The following is a 20431-nucleotide window of genomic DNA, read 5'->3' as shown; positions in this document are numbered from 1 at the left end:
AATTATTTTTATATGAAACGTATTCGTCATTCGGAGATTGCAATACAGATGTAACTCAAAGTTCATTCATAGCATCTTGAATGATTAAAAACTAGCTAGAAGACCATGTGTGTTTTACCATGATTATATAACTTGCAACATGATGCTAGTCTAATGCTATTTTTTTAATATAAATATATATATTTTATAATAATTAAGCTGTGAAGTGTTACAATATTATTTTTAAATCTACTACGTCTCAGTCTCATAACCAAAATTACTAATATGAGAAACGTTAGTCGAATTAAAATCTCAAAGTAACATTTAAGATATTTATGTATGTTTTTTTATTTATTTTTAATTGTATTGCAATCTCTACTTTCTTAAAAAACAAGATTTATCCATGATTATTATTTTATATAATTATTATTTAATATTTGACCATTCACCTTTCTATACATAGAATAATTAGATAATATAATTTTATTTGCGTATATAGTACGTTATAGTAATTATCTATCAAACTAGTGTCTTTAATTACAGTGTGCATTCTAATAATTTATTTATACATATTTTTTAAATTTGATCATTGCAATTATAGATAAAAATTTTACATCTTGACTATACTTTGTGGCAAACAATAATATCTTAAAGCGCACATTCTTATTATGTCTATTTTTATTACGTCGATCTATATATTTATATATTGTATAATATTTTCACTATTATATTTCTTATTTAGCATGTATTTCTGTTGACATTTTTTTACACTTTTTTCAATTACAGTAATATTATTTTCATATGCATTTTCATTTTTATTTTCTTACCCAACTCCTTATATCCACAATTTCATTACGTATAAAAATATTTTATAAATACGTCACTGTAAACTATGAGCGCACAAGTCGAACGAAATGCTATCAATTTATTTTAAATGCAATGTAATAAGATTTGTCGTATTTAGCGTCAGTTTTAACAATGTAAACGGACTGAGAATTGTGATGTTATAATTGTAGCGACATTGATGTTTTAAAACAAGATTTTAACAGAGCTTTGGTATTGAAGTTGTTTTTAATGGTTTAGCGTGTCTTTTTAACATATCGTAAGGAAAATTACTCAGATGTGTCAATTTACTTTTGACAATATTTCGATCTGAAAGATATGACGTTATGAGCTATTTGTATTCAATGATTATAATAAGCATTTTTATATATGTGTAATTGTATATATTATATATATTAAACGCCTGTCTGTAAATGCTATCTAAATATAATATATTTTTTTACAAGAGTGCAATACTACAACTATGTATATTATTCAAAATATAAAATTATATACATGACAAATATACTACTTCCTTTTAATAATGTTTTTTTAATTTAATATACCTACATTGCAATTAAAAATAATATATACATTTATTATGAACTAGTTTAATTTACATTTTCTTAGCTGGTTCAAACGGGTCGGACCATACTTTCATATCTGCAAGAAGAAGAATTAATTTAATATTATTTTTTAAATAATATACAAGATTTAAGATCATACATACTTCCAGGTTGAATTTTGTCTTGATCTATTCCTTTTCTGCTTATTTCTTGCATTTTTTCTGTAAAATTTTATTATTAATTCGTAAATCATTTTTGTATTATATGTATACACATATACGAAAAACATTAAGCCTTACTATAATATGAGCTATCAATCATTGGAGAAAAACATATTGGATACAAAACCAGTCCCATAGAAGCAGCAAAACCCAAAACTATTAAAAGTTGAGTTTTTCTTGGATTACGCACTGGAATCATTACTGTTTTATCTTAGGCAAGATTACAGTCCAAAATGAGGTTATGTCAAAATGTCATTTATGATATGTGTTGCCATCTAAAATATTTATCATCATTTTTTTTAAATAAGATTATTTCAAATATATTACATAATCGTTTTGTATTAAGTATACTCACAATTGCTATCTTTTATATATGATGCCAGCAAAAATATTTTTAAGTAAGAAGATTTAAAATAAAATTAATAATAAAATAATTAAAAATAGTTTATTTATTGATACATCTAGATTGCATAATTATTGATTAATTAATATATATATTATTATTTATGATTACTATTTATTAACAGAAAACTTGAGTCCTTCCTTTCGAAGTGAGTAATAATATCCTTTTCGCGTTTTATATTTATTCATTAGCTCCATAAGTCGCTTGTAAACTAATTTTGGAGCATCTATTCCCCACATGAAGTCTAAATGATTAAACTCTTTCATAGGCACTACATATAGTTCAATTGGATTGGGCAATAATTTGTACAAGCGCTTAGCATCAGAAACGCCCGATAACCAATCGTTATCAGCTGTAAACAACGCAATGGGAAGAGTTATTCTTTCGACTTTATACTCCGGAGGATTTTTCGTGTGATACTTTTCTAGATTTCCTTCCATACCGTAGTCGTACATTTGGAATTTTCCTTTAGCGTGAATCTCTTGAGCGAAATGCACTACAGATTTCGTAGAAGCACCGGCTGGAGTATGGCTAAATATCACTGGAAGTAATGAACTATTGAACTCCTTCTTGTCATAGCCGCACAAGATGAACATGGAGTTTTCGCAGATACTTTTCTCTATAGTATTAATCTCGCAGCCGAATTTAGCTAGCCATTTCAAAATAAAATTCTGCGGTAAAAACTCTCCGACTCCCAAAAATTTTGATAATAATTCGAAATCACTAGCGAATGGGGCCAAATGCCTGATCGGGCTTTTAATTGCTGACATGTAAGCCACTGGTGCGAGAGTAAATCCAGCTTTTAGCTTATTGTTGTATTCTGGACGCGTTGACAATAATACAAACAAAATTGATGTTCCCATTGAGTGACCGATGTAAAGTAGCTCTTTATCTGATTCCGTCACGCCGTTTATGTAGTCGATTGCTGCTGGAAGGTCATACATTCCGACTTCATGCCAGCTGAAGTTCCAAAATGCTCTATCACTGCTCGATAGGTTCACGTGCGCTCTCGAATAAGTGTTTCCTCTCGCGTTACCCATCCAAACATCATAACCAGCATCGGCTAATATATAAGCTAATGCTTTTTCAGGTCCGGGAATAATCCAATCAGCTGAGCTGGCCAAGAGCCCGTGATGCAAATAGACTGGTTGTCGCCTTTCAGCTGAACTTTGTCCTCTTCCTTTTGGGATTCGATGCATAGTCAATATATATCCATCTTCTGTTATCACAATATGAGCTTCAACAGGATATCCATGTCTGGCGATGATTTGAGGCGCATTGAGATCAACATCCGGATCATAAGGACAATTCAATTTAAATAAATTGTTCATAAAACTCACATTTTTATTATCACTATTATTTTCTTCAACGGGTTCAGCGTCGAATTCATCGTGTGGAGCTTCGAAATAACTAGTGATGCCTTCTTTTATATCCCTAGATTGTTTTTTCGCCTTTTCTATGTAACCGGAAACAGTCTCTCCAACATCAGCCCCCATCGTCTGAATGAACTCGCCCAACTGATGCGTCTTGTTATGGAACACCTCCTTTAGCGTCGTAGGGTTCCATATTTCGAAAACGGTGCAATAAGTGGGACTGGCCAAGCATGTTATAAACACAAGAGCGAGTAACTTCATCGCGGTTTATAAATATGACACTATATCGATTGAGCCACGGTGTCCTCGCGGAATGAAGGCTCGAACTGCACTGGTCAGACTTCTCACAATCTTAGTATACACAGACTGAGACTCATTCATTGGTAATGATAACACCGGTCATTCAAATTTTGCTTGGTGTATTCGTTAGATTACTCATATGTAATGCGTCACGCAAAACATGCTGATGTTTCGGTTTTATATTAATAAATAACCCTTATTAGGCATAAACTACTCAATACATGGGAAAATCTGATTTGTGAATCACACAAGATACAAGGTGCAATACTACATTATACATATATCACAAATCAATTAACAAAGTACAACAAAAAAAAACTGAGTCATTATTTATAAAAGATTTTTTTTCAGAATCATATTTTACATACATTAAAATTCTTTCATATTTTGCTTTGATTATACAACGTGTATTTGAAATAAATGTGTTGTTTATGGTGAAATGGCGAGATATATGTATATATCCTTATATATATACCTTCCTTTTTAATAAAAATTATTTACGTAATAAGAAATACCTTTCTACAAACCCTAGATTTAATTATAAATTAAATATTTTTAGCAATACAATGTTTTTAAAGGCTTTAATATCACATGTTTATATATTGTATTAATAAAAACTGTAATCGTAATGATTGGATGGGTATATAATAAACCATAACCTTATAGGAAATATGTTTTATTGTTAATTATTGATCGTTAATTTTTTATTAAATAATCTATATATTTTAGAAGAGTTTTTTAAAAAAAATAAAAATATTTTTTTTTTTAAATATTTAAAAAAAAATATTATTTTAATATAAATGAAATAAGGGTTGAAAATATAGAATTTAACGGAATATTCCGTAGTAAACTATACTATGTATAAAAAACACCGTGCTAATTCTTTCATAAAAATACTATATTCTCTTAATCAAATACCATAATAATATATTATTTATGTTAAAATACTCATTTTAGCACGCACTGCAAGAATCAGATTCGATTCAGACACTTCATCTGTGTCGATACATTAAAAAAATTGATCAAAGAACATTTATAGGGTTTTTCTAGGACTTTATTAAGGTCAAAATAATAAAGACATATTTTTACCCTCAATAAACATCTCGTTGTGTTTACGCAAGATTATGTTTGGGTCAGGCCAGGTGTGAGCGAGCGTTGATCAGAACATTGAACACCCCATGAATAACTCTTAACGAATCTATTTAATTGTATGTAGGACCCGAAAGTATCCAGAACGACGAACGAAGCGGGATAACGACAGAGCGGCAGCGGATCTCAAGCTTAGTTTGTTGTGTTGATATCTGACTCCAACCAAACAATTTGGTCATAAAACACCTTGAAAATTATATAATAATGAACTGCCGACCTGTAAATGACAGATCGACCAGTTGTTCCAATCTTCAACGTTACAGCAATAACAATACTATACGATAACAATATTGCAAACTGAAAAAATAATTTTGACCATTTGTCAAAATATTTCCTACCATTTAATATAAATTTGGACCATCTAATATTTATTCTGGCCGCTTATATTCTTACTGATGTATTCTCATCTTTTAACCAATTCCTGGTCATAGTACTTTTTTTAAATACTCAAAAACGTCTGGCACGGACTCACCCTATAAAAAATGCAGCCGTTGTAAAACATTTAAAAATATTCGTTTAAATTTGATTTTTAACAACAAAGGGCTATGATAATTTTTTAAGAAATTTGCTGATTTTTGAGATGGAATTTACAAAATAAAAATTTCCGATCGACTGAAAAATTATTCTGACCATCTAATATATATTCTAATCGCTTATATTCTGCCCGATATATTCTAACATTTTAATTAAAAATCTGACCACAACCGTATAAAAATTCTGACCCGAAAAATACGATCCTAAAAATATATAATACAGTATTAGTTTCACTTCGTATTTTTGTAAAATTGAAGAATTTCTACAGTAAAATAAGTATTTGTAAAAAAATCAAAAATTTATCGCTAATTGCTTCTTTTAAATCACCGATGTTTTACTTGTTAAAATTCGTTAGAATATAGTTAATACATAAATTTTACTTAACGCTATCAATAGACTACGATTTTACATCAATATCAAAAAAGTTTTTATTTTTCAATCAAATTATATTATAAAGAATAAAATGCAATTTTTATTAATAGTAATTAAACTATCAATTTTTTATTTGAGAAGCTAGCACATTGATTTATGTATTCGTATTTATCTTTTAAAACAGAAATTTCAGTTCCATTTTTAGGTATAAATAACATTACAATTTGCTTATGTTTTTATCAATACAGTAAAGTTTAAAACATATAAATTCATTGATCGATGGAATATACTAGATCTATGATGTAATTGTTTTGATATCGATTGACCTAAAATTGGATATTAAAAAGCAAGCACATGCTTTTATATTTGATCATACTACTAACTAAAAAAACTATTGTAATGCCTAATACAACTTAATTACTCTTTCTTTTATGTTATTAAACACAGGTAGTGTAACTTCTTCGAAACATTTTGCAATAAAATCATAAGTTAATTCTTCAAATTGTTCAGCACCTAGAATATAGTCTTATTATATTAAATTTGCTTTAATTTGTTTAAATATTTTATAAAAACTTACTTTTTATATTAAAATGACCGCTAAATTCACATATTGCTAGATTAATTGCGCATAATTCTTTCTGAGAGTGATAAAATGATCGCGCCCACACGAATATTCTTAAAACGTCATGACACTCTCCTGATAAGCTCTTTCCTTTTGTTAAATACAAATTATGGGCTATGTTGTTATCTATTAGGAAACAAACTAATTTGTATATCTCCAAGCATATTTCAAATATTTGTTCCTTCGTGGTAATTTCAAAGCAGAACGCTTTCGCTGGATAGTCAACTGATTCATATAAATTACCTTTCAATCTTGAACATTTCTGAAATGATAAAAAATAAAACTCTTATGTTAACAATAGCAAAATACAATAATGGCAATGATCTAATTTACTCACTGCTGTTTCAATTGGAAGTCTAAAGTTCACACTGAAAATATGATAATGAAGATGATTCACAGAAGCCATGCCGCCTAAACTATTGAATCCCACCCGGAGATCTCTGATGACATATTTTATTTTCATTGTATATAAATTTATTACTCATATTTATTTTTATAAAAGACAATTATATTACGCATACCTATTGTTACTTAAAAACATTAAATAACAAGCCAGTTTCAAACTTGTCAGTGTTATGATTTGTGGTAGACATTCTTCTATGTTGGGACAAAATAAACTATGACCCCTGTTTATCGGACTGTCGTTAATTATAATCTTATGAGCTGATTCATCTAGGCGTAACAAAACAAGAAAAATTATCAAAACAAAAATAATATAGAAAAAATAAAGCATATATGAATAATAAACACTTACTTGAATCAAAGTTATTTGAAACCTGTAATGTAAACATTATTTCAAGTTCAGATATTTTGTTAAAGTTGAACTTGTTTGGATCGAATGCTTGAGTAATACTAGTGATCAATTCCGGTGCTCGTCTTTTAATAGATCGATCTTCATTTAACTAAAAATAAAAATATGTTTTAAATAAAAAATTCATTAAGTTTTCATCATTTGGTCAATTTTACAGCACAATAATACATTTTTTATGTAAATATTGTAAAACACTGGAAAAGACACAAGACGTACAAAAAAATATTTTTTATTTGGAATTACTTTGTCATTTAATATTATACATACAGTGAAAAAATTTAGCAGTTTTTTTAAAGTTTTCGGTTAACCTGGCTAAAAGCGTTATTTAATTTGGTTATTAAGCCTGTGGGAGTTTATCAGCGAGCTTCGACAGGTACCAAGCAGATCCAAAGCTTTTATTAAAAGAAACCGTTAGAAAAACTCATCTTAAGTGTTAAAAGCGCCATAGACAAAATCCTAATAATATTCATGACACGACGTTTGGTTATTAAGCCTTTTTTATGCATACTATGCGTAACAATGGAGGAATTGGTTAAAAGCATTCTAAAATGCATTACAACGGCCATTCGGGATCGTCTGCAAGTATTATTTTAATATATTGTATTAACTGCACATTGGGATGCAAAATGATAAGTTGCTAGGTCAGGCAACACAAAAATATTTCAATAAAAAAATAGGCGGATAACAAATCCAATTACATCCCAAACCTTCATAATTGTCAATTATAGCGAAAAGAAGACCAGCACGAAACCTTCCATAAGTGGACAAAACGTATAAAAGCTCATATATCGACATTTTTTCGCAGCGCATGTTTAAGACCGACGTTTAATCTTGCACGAAATAAATTTCCTGCTCTATAAAATCAGCGTTTGAAAAAAACCTATCGTTCAGCAGCAGATCCGACGAAGACGCCTCAGCGTTTAAAAATCAGACAGCATGAGGTGTCTACTACAGATCTTCGCAAAATACTGATCGTGCTCCAGGAGATCCGAGTCAATGCTGGTAAGTGCGTCAGTAAAATGAAAATCACCCTGAGGATGGTTGAATACTTGGATGAATAAAAATATTGACGTGGAATTCCCGAGATATCCGATATAAAATTGGGGAACTATTGATTAATGATGACAAAATTCATATTATAGTAGTCACCGAAACTCATATAAAACCGCACGTTAACATTTACATCCCAACTTGATCTGTCTCTCAAAACACACGCGCATAAACACTATGTAATTAACATAAAACCCGTTGCCATGAAAAATAAATATAAAAATAGAATAATATTTGTCGCAGGGAATAGTTCCCAAGGATGTAAGTCAACCCGTTGCGATCTCGATGCAGTGTTTTGACTTGGAAATTCGACAATTTTAATTGAAGATCTCAACGCTAGACACATGCATTGGAATTGTTTTGGCGTAGATTGATCCACGGCGACATTTTTAAACTACTTACGGATACGATCTTAAACTTATCTTAAAAATAAAATCAAAAAGCAAAAATCGATCTTAAAAATAAAAATAAAATCAAAAAGCAGTGGCAAAAATTTAAAAAGCAAACTGACTAATGATATTCGCGGTAAATATCAAATGTAAAAATATTTCGAGATGGAAAATTAATACCAACAAGCTTGAGGAAATATAAAAAAGGATTTTAGAAAAATATAGATAAACAATTAAAAATAAGTTCTTATTACACTTGGGAATTGTAGATCTCTAATACAAGTATATGTGTAAATGCTATGCAAATAAATACTTGTTGAACATTTTGAATATCACCACAAACGGATGTTTCTCTATTATCGAACGAGCTACGTTCCGAACGGCCGTTCGTATCATGAGATGACCGTAAGTCGCTAATCAACAGCATTGTAAATATTTTCTTATCATAAACACAAACACAAAAAAAAAATCTGCTTTAATGCTGATATATTTACCTTTGAAACTGGTAAAAAAAGGCTTAAGGTGATGGAGGTGAGGGGTGGAGATGATGGAAAGTTATAGTAAAGGAAGGTCATCAATGTCTACGTCAATTTCTTCTTCATTAACAATTTATTATTGAAGCGAGCACGTCTTACGTTGCTGTGCGGCGTTAGTAATACTCAGATTCCGTACGAGGCGAAATTGGCGCGCAGAACAAAATTGTTTATATCTTTGAAAGTTTCTAAATCTAAATTTTGTTAGTAGAAAAGCGTCTACATACTGTACATTTATGCTCAAACTATTTTTATCATTCGTATTACGTTGAAATGGAAGATGGATTACATTGACTATTTTATAAATTAAACTGGAATCAGAACAGTCAAAGAAATCAAACTTGATATGTATAATAAATATATTGTTAAACATTGTTATATGTAACACTTGGAAGAAAGAGGGGTATTTGTTAAGAATGTCGGCGACACCCTCACAAACTATGATTATGAACTGCGTCACATTGCTGGTTTGACCCTAACAGCTACGAAAGTAACCAACAACGTTTTGCCACATAAATTTATTTTAAAAGGGTTAGATGGGAACGAGCGATCATTGGCCAGAACATTTATGTAAGCTAAATCTTGTTGCCAATTTATATAATCATCCTTTTAAGTAGATTAGTTGCAGATAGTTATTCATGGGGTGTTAACTGTTCTAATCAACGCTTGTTCGCACCTATCATATTAAAATTTTAAAACGTTTTATGTATCAAAACGACGTTGTCCGCTTTCGTAGCCGTTATGGCCAAATCAGCAATGACGCAGCGGAAAGCTATAACCATTGGTTTCTGAGCGTGGTGCCGACATTCTTAACAAGTACCGAAAGAATTAAGGAACGGGAAGTAAGCATTGTATGGAGGATATTATACTTTGCAATAAATTACCGAAATCATTAAAACATTTAAAACCGTACAAGTTTTGGTACAATGGCAACATTAAGCTGTCAAAATTTTGCAGGAATTAATAAAATGTTACCGTAAATATATAATATGCCATTACCTGTAATAGAAGAGGATGCTGTCCTTCTAACGCCTTTTCTCGTTCGATATTCAATTTGTATCTGAATACTCCAGTTCTTTCGAATAAATCGTCCCACGTGTCCAACAACCACCTATCGAACAGTAGAAAATCCGCATTGGTTTCAATACTTTCGACCACATTATTTAATTCTACTGATATTCTATCAGATTCTTTTTGAAGCCACAATCTTTCCATATTGTTAGACGTCAAATTGCACGCTGTTCAGTGTTGCCATATTACAATATAAGATATCAAATTAATATTCTTAAAAAATTATACGATAAGAATGCTTTATTTAGAAAATAGTTTACATATCAAACGTTATAATGTATGAAAAAGAAACAAAAAAATTTGGTTATCGACATAATCACAGTGATCATCAGGTGAGTATCGGCTCCTGAAATAAGGTACAAACTTTATTGTCAAATTAATTAGTAATATGATAGATGTGAATGCGATTCCATACCTTCAATCGTTCGACGCTTGCGCGTCGTCAGCAGTAGCCTTCGCGTACTAGTTTCCTCGAATGTGCACCGAGGCAGGCCAAGATCCCGACGACGGTGATCCCCATGCCCAGCACGAGCGCCGTGAAATCGCCGAAGTCGAAGCCTGAAGCTTCCGCTCCGCTAACGGCGCTCACTAGCAACAATAACAAACTCCAGTACAGCATCTTCGCTGAGACAGACGTCACAACAGTTCGCGAAATAACCGCTATGTGTCTCTACGTTCGATATGGTCATAAGAAGCAAAATATTCTCCATAGCACTACTAATAAATAAATTACTATCCGCTACGGATCAACTATGCTATATCGAGTTGTGAAATATATACAAAAGGGCTTTGACGGTAAAATGACTACAGAAGCAGTAGTTTTGCCACGCAGACATATATAAACTAACTGAAAAAATCAGTAGCTCTAGTTAAATTAATAAACTAGTTTTTAAACGGTCTTCTGGTGCTGGACTCCTCCAAGGTTCAATTTTAGGACCCTTGCTATTCACAGTATTTAAGAGTGATTTCCCAAATAAACCTCACAGAAATGATATCACCAATGACTCGACCATTTTATGCTCTTATAAAAATCGCCATCGAGCAGTAGATAGACTTCAAAACAAAATAAAAATCATTGAAAAATAGTTCGATAAATGGCTAGTCGCTGTAAATCCCACTAAAAGCCTCGCAGTAATATTTTCTCGTAGAAAAAAAGCCTTCGCTCTCGATAAATTATTGAAAATTAAAATGTATAACAAGTTTTTAGACTGGAAAAATTCGATAAAGTATTTAGATCTCACCTAAGATTCAAATTTTTTTGGAAATCTCATATACATACATAAAACAATGTAAAAACTAAAACAGCTAAAGCAAAACTATGCCCTTTTCTTTGCTGCAAAAGTAAATAAAATAACAAAAACAAATGACTTATCTTTAAATTCACAATAAAACTTTTAAATCTGTAATATTAAATTATTAACAATCTATGACACTTTTAAATACTCAGTAATAATCGATTATTGACAATCTATGACACTTGTTTTAATGTTACTGTGCATATGCGATCTTGGCCCGCTCATGAAGATCGTTTAAACTAATATAACTAGACGTCTTCCCTTAAGGAGGATTGTCCTTTTCAAATATTGTGTACTCCTTTTGTTTTACTTTGTTCTTTTTTGTCCTACTGGAACAAAAATGTCCGAAATGGCCTTTTTTTAAGAGTCCTCCTTTGATATTTTCAATACAAGTATGCAGTCAACGCATGCATTTAAATACTTTTATTTATACTTTGGTTACATGAGGTGACGGGTGGCAATTAGTTTGAGGCACTGCAGTAGTATTTTATTGACGATTTGAAGTTACATGCTAGAATAATATGAATATATAGTGCCGGTTGCGAGCCCTGAAATATAGGTTTTTCTGTTAGTAAGATGGAAAAAATAAATAAATATGCAAGAAATTATATTCGTAGAAGTATATGTGTTATACTCTTGCTTTAAATGCAGTAATGGAATGTAAAAATGAAAATATAAAAAATCGGGTGTCGCTGGCCCTTATGCGACAAGTGCATTAAAAAAGGTTGTAGAGCAATAATAAAATAAGCGTGGGACAGGTTGAGTGTGAACAAACATTGGTCAAAACAGTTTACACCTATGAAATAACTCTCTGTAACGAATCTATTTAAAAGAAGAATTATATAAATTGGCAAGAAGATTTACCTCACACAAATGGTTTAAAATATATAAATATTGAGAATTTTTTTATCTACTATTGTAGTATTTTTTTTAGGTAAATCATTGTTATATTTAATAGGTATTTTAAAGCATTTATGTAAGGTAAATCTTATCGGCAATTCATATAACCTTCCTTTTAAATAGATTCGTTGAAGAAAGTCATTCGCAGGGAATCACCGTTTTGACCAACGCTCGCTCGCACATAACCTGTCCAAGGGTTAAGAGAAAAGCTTGTTAAAATAAAGTTATAACTTGTCTCACTATGGTCAATGACATCCGGTGTGTTAATAAGCGGTTACCCATTCTAGTAATCATGCTTAACTTCGGTCGTTGGCTTTACCGACGTTAATGCACATATTATTAATTTTAGGTCACTCTAGAAATAAAATCTTATATAAATACAATAAAATAAAAAGCATTCAAAAGTTGGTAAAATAAATAATAAAAAAATATAAGTAATATAATGGAACAGGCATTTTTATTAGTTATGTATTAAATATTTAGTATTAAAAAAAACGCAGGGTTAATATTATTAATCTCGCTTTTAACGATGACGCAGCCAGACGTAATTTTTAATTTTGGCAATTTTGGACCATTTTGACATAAAATTTGGGTGTGGGTAGCTTGGTAAGCGATAATAGTATTTATTGTCATATGAGATAAAGTCGAGAATCGATTGACAGCACTCTGTGTGTTTGCGGTATCGGTACGCGGCGGCGCGATGTTCAGTGCACTTTGTAGCGCCGCGAAGATGGCGACGACGGCCAGGAGCGAAGACGGCGAGAGAGCGCAGGCGAGCCGCGAGGGCGAAGTCGCGGGAGGCGCAACTCTACCTGACGACGATCGTAACGCCGTACGACGCAGACAGGTCGGTGCGAAGCGAACCATTTCACACGTATCCGATATACGATGTCAAACGTCACAATCGTTTCGATCGCCCGAATTGACTACTTTTGTTTGTTTATGTTTTTCTTGCATTAATGTGTCACTGATTATTTTTTTCAAATGGACAATATGCCCGCTAAAATAATACGTAAAATTGATAAAAGCTTTTAGTTGTAGTCGTCATTTAGGTTAACATTTTCCAATATGGTAACCAAATTGCATTTTTACATTTCCCTCGAATCCGAATTAATGTAAGGGGAAGTAGCAACATACGTTTTTCAACGATAAGCAGTTATTGCAAGATAGTGGCGCCTCTCGATGAGTGTGAAATATTATTGCGCAACAAGTGAGAATTGCCTGTAACGCTAGGCTATCTATAATTTGATGCAATCAAAAGTCATTATCAATAAGCCAAAAGTTCAGCCAAAGCTGAATTGACCATCAGGCAAAATAATCCCATGCTTTACATTAACACTAGAGGTTTACGCAAATGAAAGAAGGGGCAAATGCCTCTTAAAAACTTTTTATGACAATATTATGATTTACAATAGGTGTGAATTGAGTAAAGCATATCTAAACCGAATTTTTACTCAGTACCGAGTGCTCCCACTGCGATGGCATGATTTTATTGATTTTGACGTGGATTTTTAACTAATTATTTTTTTCGCTCACCTGTTAGTCAAAATTAGGTTTAGATATTCTTAATTTGATTCTCACTTATTGTAAGTCATAATGTCATAATAATGTTATAAAAAATCTTAACATGAACGCTAGATAACCGAGCGTTTCCAGTTAAAAACTTTATTATTCTTTATTAATGATTTTTATATTATACTCTTGTTTTTATATTTCTCTACATTATCTGCATAATAAACTACTTTTATCAACAAAACAAAATTTACTCTAATATAAGTAAATAAAATAATCATGAGTTGATAAAAGTAAGACGTAAATAAAAAAATACTGGATTTACTATATCAATAAATCAAAATTTACTCTAATGTAATTAAAAAATCACAAGTTGATAAAAGTGAGACATAAATAAATAAATTACTAATAATAACATGTTGAGAACCTCCGAATTTGCTTCATCAATAAATATATTACAGTTCATTAATATAAAACAATAAATAAAAATAATGATGAATGTCAGAAATAAATAAAAGAATCATAAGTTGATAAAAGTGAGACGTAAAGCTTATAATAAAATGTTGAGAACCATCGAATTTACTTTATCAATAAAACAAGATTTACTTTAATACTGGGGCGTGACAAAATAATTAGACCACTCCAACACTTCACATATTTTGCTATTTTGCAAGCAACTAATGTATGAAATAATTGTCGTGCATTAAAAGATTTGAAGCACATGAAGGCAATGATTCTTAACAAAAAATAATGAATATATGTACACCAAAAAGATTAGGGATATGATACAGTTACAAATTGAACAAAGAAGACTATTCTGTGTGCAGCAATTTGTGGTACTGTCAAAATATTCGGATATAATAAATTATTCATTTTTAAAAATATTATGGTTTAATAAATTCAAGTGATTTATAGCTTTAAATTTTACTAAATAACCATATTATTAGGCTCAAAGGTTTATGGCACCATTAGGTACCCGATGAGTACTAGTGATTTTCTTAATGACTTTTATAGAAACCATCCGCGGTGAAAGGGTTAATAATATTTTTTTTTTTAATCGATGATTTTTATAAATTGCTATTTGTACTTTAATTGGTGTAAAAACTCATACTTATCGAGAAACAGCCCAAAAATTCAAAGTGAAACATCAATCACTGATGAGAATTAAAAAAATGTTAGCACTTAAACAGCAACCCTATGCGTCACAACGACATAAATGTGAACGAACATGCAAAACATCTCAGACGGACAGAAAAATCGTTTATATCGCATTGCGAAATAGGCGGGTTACAAATGAAGGTGTAACAGCTATTTTAAATGATGGAGGAGTAAAAATATATAAGAGAACTTTACAACTTTGATTATGCCAGGTGGATGTTAAAAGCAGCTCCGTAGTAAAAAAGCCAGGACCAACAAATGCGATGAAAAAAAAACGCTTCGAATGGGCCAAGCAACACCGAGATTAGACTAACGATTGGAAAAAAGCGTGTCTTTAAATTATGTTTTAAAATGATTTTTAATTTTTGCTATAAATGTTTACAGTAATTTTTTTGTTTGTTTGTTTCTCCAACGAGACAATCATGCGCACGTTGACTGAACAATGCCATAATGACCTTCGGAGAAGTACAAGGATAAATGTATAAAAAAGAATCCTAAAATATCCAAGCTCAGTGATGTTATGGTCTGTTATTAGCGGCAAGTCCACTTTATTTTGATAGAGAAACGATGAATCAAGATCCATATAAAAACGTTTTGGCTAGATATTTTTCCCATATTTAATTGACAAAACCATGAAAAACAATAACTATATTTATTCAAGATGCAGCTCCCTGCCACACGCCAAAATCGACAAAAATATGCAAGTTTTATCTTAGCCAAGTAATTCACCGGAAAATTATTGAGCAGTTCTTAAATCCATCGTATACAAGTGCTCAAATACAAATTTAACTAAAGGACCCAAAAATAAAATAAAAACATAATAGCGAGTATAGAGAGTAGCCTAGAAGAATTCTCGGAGTAATAAAAAAGAAAGGTGGTGTTATTAGATATTATTTTCTAAATTAAAAATGTGCAAAATTAAACTGTTTGTGTAAAAATATTGTTTTTACTTTTTTAAATTACATAATCGTTCGTAGAAACTATAAAAATATGAAAAATGATGTCTAGTCCAAGTATTTTGTGTGAACTATATAATCATGTTGATAACAGTAAAACGTAAATAAAAACTTACAATAAAATGTGGAGAACCACCGAATTTACTCTATCAATAAATCAAAATTTACTCTTAATATACAAGTAAATAAATAATCATAAGTCGGTAAATGTAAGACACAAATAGAAAAAAGTTTATGATAACATTTTGAGATCACTTCATCGACAAATATAATACAATAAAAAAAATATTTGAAAATTTTTAAAAAAATAGCGTAAAAATTTACTCACTTCCATGATGTATATGCTAAAATCATCACTGATCAATGGGTTAAAAACAAGCATAAAAAAACGATACTTTGCTGTCACCGGTGTCATTTTATTTTTGATAACAGGAATGCACCGAAAATTCAATAAAACAATAAATGATATGAAAATAAATAATGCTATTGCTAAAAATATTGCTATTGTTTAGAACCACTGCTTATATATACTATGACGCATTAACCAACAATATTACATTTACGATATCGTGTTACCTTTTGTCAGATAATCATTCGTGTGATAAATCAATTTGTGCGTGTGCTACAAAATTAACGCAAATAATGCATTCATGGAGATGTAACAGAGTAATTTTTTATACTTTTAATATTTAAATTTCAATTATAGATCTAGAAACGGCTGCTTATTCATTTATAATAATAGAAGTGAATCATCGATGAACTCACTTTTGCCATTATCTATTTCAATAATATAATCTTTTTGCCTGAAATAATATTGATAATCATATTTTTCTTTCCTTTAACCTCTTTATATAATTCTAGGTGATGCTTGGACCGTTGCCTTCTGGATTTCTTGAAGTAAATTCGGATCCCAACAGTAGAGCCGCACAACAAGAAGCCGCCGATAGACAGGCGGCCTTAGCTCTCCAACAACAACTCGCCCCCCAACTAGCCACAGGAGCGGGTGCCCCCGTCGGCCGATTGAGCATAACGGTCGTTCAAGCGAAACTCGTCAAAAACTATGGCATGACTCGGATGGACCCGTATGTGCGACTACGCGTCGGTCACTGTGTCTATGAGACCCACACGGATCCGAACGGTGGCAAAACTCCGAGATGGAGTAAAATCATGAACTGGTAATTATTATCGGTAGTAACATAAATATGTGCAGTTTTTTAAATTTGATTCATTTGAGCCAATTACTTCTTGTCATATAATAATTTTTATAATCGTTTTCTTGTTATAGTCTTCTCCCCCCTGGTGTTAATTCTATATATCTAGAAATCTATGACGAATGCTCGTTCACAATGGACGAATTGATAGCTTGGGCTCATGTACCCATACCTGCTTCTATATTCCAAGTGTGTATCTAATCATAGAATACTCGTGTTTGATTGCAATTATTTAATGTGTCATTAATTTTAGGGTGAAACTCATGAGGATTGGTATCGTTTGAACGGTAAACAAGGCGATGCCATGGAGGGTGTCATCAATTTAGTTTTTAGTAATGTAAGTTGTATCAAGATGTACATATATAGTATTTTAATATATTAATAATACAATTATCTTTCATTACATAGACAACGACACTTCCAATGGTTCCATACGTGGCAAGCTATCCTCCAGTTGTTATGGTACCGAATACAATGATGGGATATGCTCCCATGACTGTTTATCCAGCTACTGGCCCGACTGTTACAGTGGCTGCTCCGCCTACTGGCGTAGTGCCTCAACCTCCGCCTCCGCCTATAGTTCAACTCACTGAAGAAGAATTGAAACAGGTTATTATATAGAATTTATACTCTCAAAAATAAATTTTCTCAAACACCGTGATTTTATATTTCAGATCGAAGAGATGTTCCCGAGCATAGATAAAGAGGTGATCAAATCAGTAGCAGAAGCAAACCGAGGAAACAAAGACGCCACCGTTAACTCGCTGTTGCAAATGTCTGATTAAATATTCCGATCATAAGATATACAATATTCAGGGTCATGATAATTAGTGTTTCATAAGATCTAAACGAAAGCTTTTTGTGTAAATCAATGCAACTATTTTACGATATGGTGATATGTATCTAAAATATACATGATTGTACTTATAAGTTGGGTAATTTTATAATTTGTTATTATTTTATTGATCTGATTTATGTATCACAACATAATCTGTACCCGACTTATGATAGTAGACGAACGTAACTCACGAGGGAACAATTTTGATCATGTTATCGACTGGTGGTGGTTAATTGGTTAATTGAAAGTAGGAGTTTTGTGAGGAATGTCACTAAAGTAACATGCCTCAATAACATGATTTTATATTATACTGTTTATGTCGTTGTTTTAGAAATAGTCAAATTAAGCCGCATATTAATATACATATATTTTAAAAATGTTGGCCACCTCTAGTCATTATTAGTTTCAAAAATCTAAATTATTTATGTACTTAATATCTGTTAAAAATTCTAAACCAAACTTCAATTTTATATAAATGATGGTGCTATTGCTTCTGAAACAATAAATTGTGTACAAACTGAGTAGCTTTTTTATATCAGCTTTTAATTAAAGTTAAATATATTCTCTTCACCTTAGTATGATATAATTTATATTTTTTGTTATATCTAAATAAACACAAAAAGCTAATTTATGTCATTAATAAAAAATTATAAACATAGAAAAACCATAGTGAGCGTAACAAAAGTTCAAAATGGCAATTGTGATTGTTATTCCATAAAATATATACTAAAGTTTAATAATACAAAAATATATCAATTAAACACTAATTATCACCAAATTCACTATAAATAATAAATACATCGATGTTTACATACATACATGTTACTATCATAAATGTACATATATTATGGACGGTGGAATGAGTTCAGGATTGTGGATGCAATACTGTCTTACTAAAAATGTGATATCAGCTTTAGATGTTGAGATGAAAGTTTCGATGCAAGTGCTTAAAATGTAACTTGTATAAATCAGTTTTGCATTCCGAAGTGTTTACGATGATGTATATAATTTTTTATTATACATAGATAAATAAATGGAGAGATCAGTTAGAAGATATATGTATACATAATGATGAATTAAATGTATAACCAATTAGTGGAAGCATTCTGAAATGTTTAAAAATTATACATAATATATTGAAAAATGTGTGAAAACTATTATATTATTGATATGTACCTATGTGTTTTTTTTATTCTTAAAATATGTGTACAATTTGTTAATTTTTAGGCTTTACGTGCCAAAATATATTTCGTACTTATGCCTTTTTTGTTGTTCTTTATTCTTTGTATAGTTGCCTTATATTTATTTTGTGATATGTAGTCACTATGCTTGTGCCATGTTAATGGTATATTTATGTATTTTTTGAAATTAAAAAAAGTATGTATTTTTGTATAGGTATATTTATTGATTTAAAAATGATTTATCATCAATATAAGGCTTTTACGGCATGTATGAGTTTTTACAAGTTAAAAATTTTTATTTTTTATTGTAATAAGGTGTTAAAATTGAATATTGCATTGCTTTTTATGTTACTAAATAGTTGTGCTGACTATATATAGATTTTTAAAAATACATAATATATTATCAATAAAATATTTCTTATCAATGTATTTCATTTTTATTGTATATTGTTCCAAATATTATATATTTTTTTATAAATTATTGATTGCATTATACTTAATGTATTTGAAACAGAGAGCAAACATCCTATTGGAAATAGCAGTATAATAAGTAAGAGATGATGGAACCGAATGCTTTTGAAAAACCTTTAATAAACGGCATGGATAAGGTGTACAGAGCAACCTAATTTGAAATATAGCTTCTCAGCCGCAGACATATCAACATGTGAACAAATGTACAGGTGAGAGGTGTAGAAGACACTAAAATAACCATCATATTGACAAGTCCACTAAAATAACGCAATAGCCGTTATGTCGGTATAAAAGCAAACACCTAAGGGTTATTGTTCTGCAGAAAGTACAAGATTGTTTGACAATACGATGCAGAAGATTATGTAAACGAATAAAATTTCAGCTATATGTATATGGCTGATAAACATTTTTGGCTGGCTCAATAGGATTAATTGCAAAAGTTCCACTTCCTGCAGATATTTTTAGAAATAAAGCTCATACATCAGCCCAGGACGAACAGTTGGAATTGGAAATTAGATTTGCGTTTTGACCATCGAGTATTGTGGTCTAGAGCCGAACAGTTACTAAAGATCAACCAAGAATTAAGACAACCAGAACCTCAATGATATTTAGACCAGAAATAAATAAAATATTTGTGTTAACTTTATCTGGATTATTAAATTTTAACCAACGCTGGCTGTAGGTCTGTAGGACCTCAAGAAAAAGTAATTAATA

General features: G+C 30.8%; 3 protein-coding genes and 1 pseudogene across 5 annotated transcripts; 1 reads left to right on the top strand and 3 right to left on the bottom strand.

Annotated features, from left to right (window-relative positions):
- Window positions 1–709: 709 nt before the first annotated feature.
- Window positions 710–2084, bottom strand: LOC148236536 (small integral membrane protein 20). Its single transcript, XM_088182659.1, has 4 exons — window positions 1944–2084; window positions 1667–1863; window positions 1532–1588; window positions 710–1464 (listed from the first exon to the last, which is right to left on the bottom strand). The coding sequence occupies exons 2-4, from the start codon at window positions 1785–1787 to the stop codon at window positions 1418–1420; spliced, it is 225 nt and encodes a 74-aa protein (XP_088038785.1). The 5' UTR covers window positions 1788–1863; window positions 1944–2084; the 3' UTR covers window positions 710–1417.
- On the bottom strand, window positions 2015–3715 carry LOC148236535 (lipase 3 pseudogene; annotated as a pseudogene). Its single transcript, XR_015809044.1, has one exon. The product of XR_015809044.1 is annotated as a lipase 3 pseudogene (transcript).
- A 2101-nt stretch (window positions 3716–5816) lies between these two features.
- Window positions 5817–10867, bottom strand: LOC148236534 (GDP-D-glucose phosphorylase 1). The gene is made up of 7 exons (XM_088181990.1): window positions 10611–10867; window positions 10124–10541; window positions 7096–7243; window positions 6863–7013; window positions 6679–6781; window positions 6297–6603; window positions 5817–6232 (listed from the first exon to the last, which is right to left on the bottom strand). Exons 2-7 carry the CDS (start codon window positions 10337–10339, stop codon window positions 6123–6125), a joined length of 1035 nt encoding a protein of 344 aa, XP_088038116.1. The 5' UTR covers window positions 10340–10541; window positions 10611–10867; the 3' UTR covers window positions 5817–6122.
- Window positions 10868–13096: 2229 nt separating this feature from the next.
- Window positions 13097–19329, top strand: LOC148236533 (toll-interacting protein-like). 2 transcript variants are annotated; one of them, XM_088181989.1, is made up of 6 exons: window positions 13097–13237; window positions 16878–17191; window positions 17302–17416; window positions 17481–17564; window positions 17636–17836; window positions 17902–19329. In XM_088181989.1, exons 1-6 carry the CDS (start codon window positions 13121–13123, stop codon window positions 18010–18012), a joined length of 942 nt encoding a protein of 313 aa, XP_088038115.1. In that variant the 5' UTR covers window positions 13097–13120; the 3' UTR covers window positions 18013–19329. The 2 variants fall into 2 exon arrangements, with proteins under 2 accessions (XP_088038115.1, XP_088038114.1); XM_088181988.1 differs by lacking the exon at window positions 13097–13237 and adding an exon at window positions 16543–16682.
- The last annotated feature ends 1102 nt before the right edge of the window (window positions 19330–20431 follow it).

The sequence above is a fragment of the Plectrocnemia conspersa genome, unplaced genomic scaffold (assembly GCF_051122295.1).
Source record: "Plectrocnemia conspersa isolate PC_06_02 unplaced genomic scaffold, ASM5112229v1 ptg000003l, whole genome shotgun sequence".
NCBI lineage: Eukaryota > Metazoa > Arthropoda > Insecta > Trichoptera > Polycentropodidae > Plectrocnemia > Plectrocnemia conspersa.
This window is presented reverse-complemented; position numbering and strand designations above follow the sequence as displayed.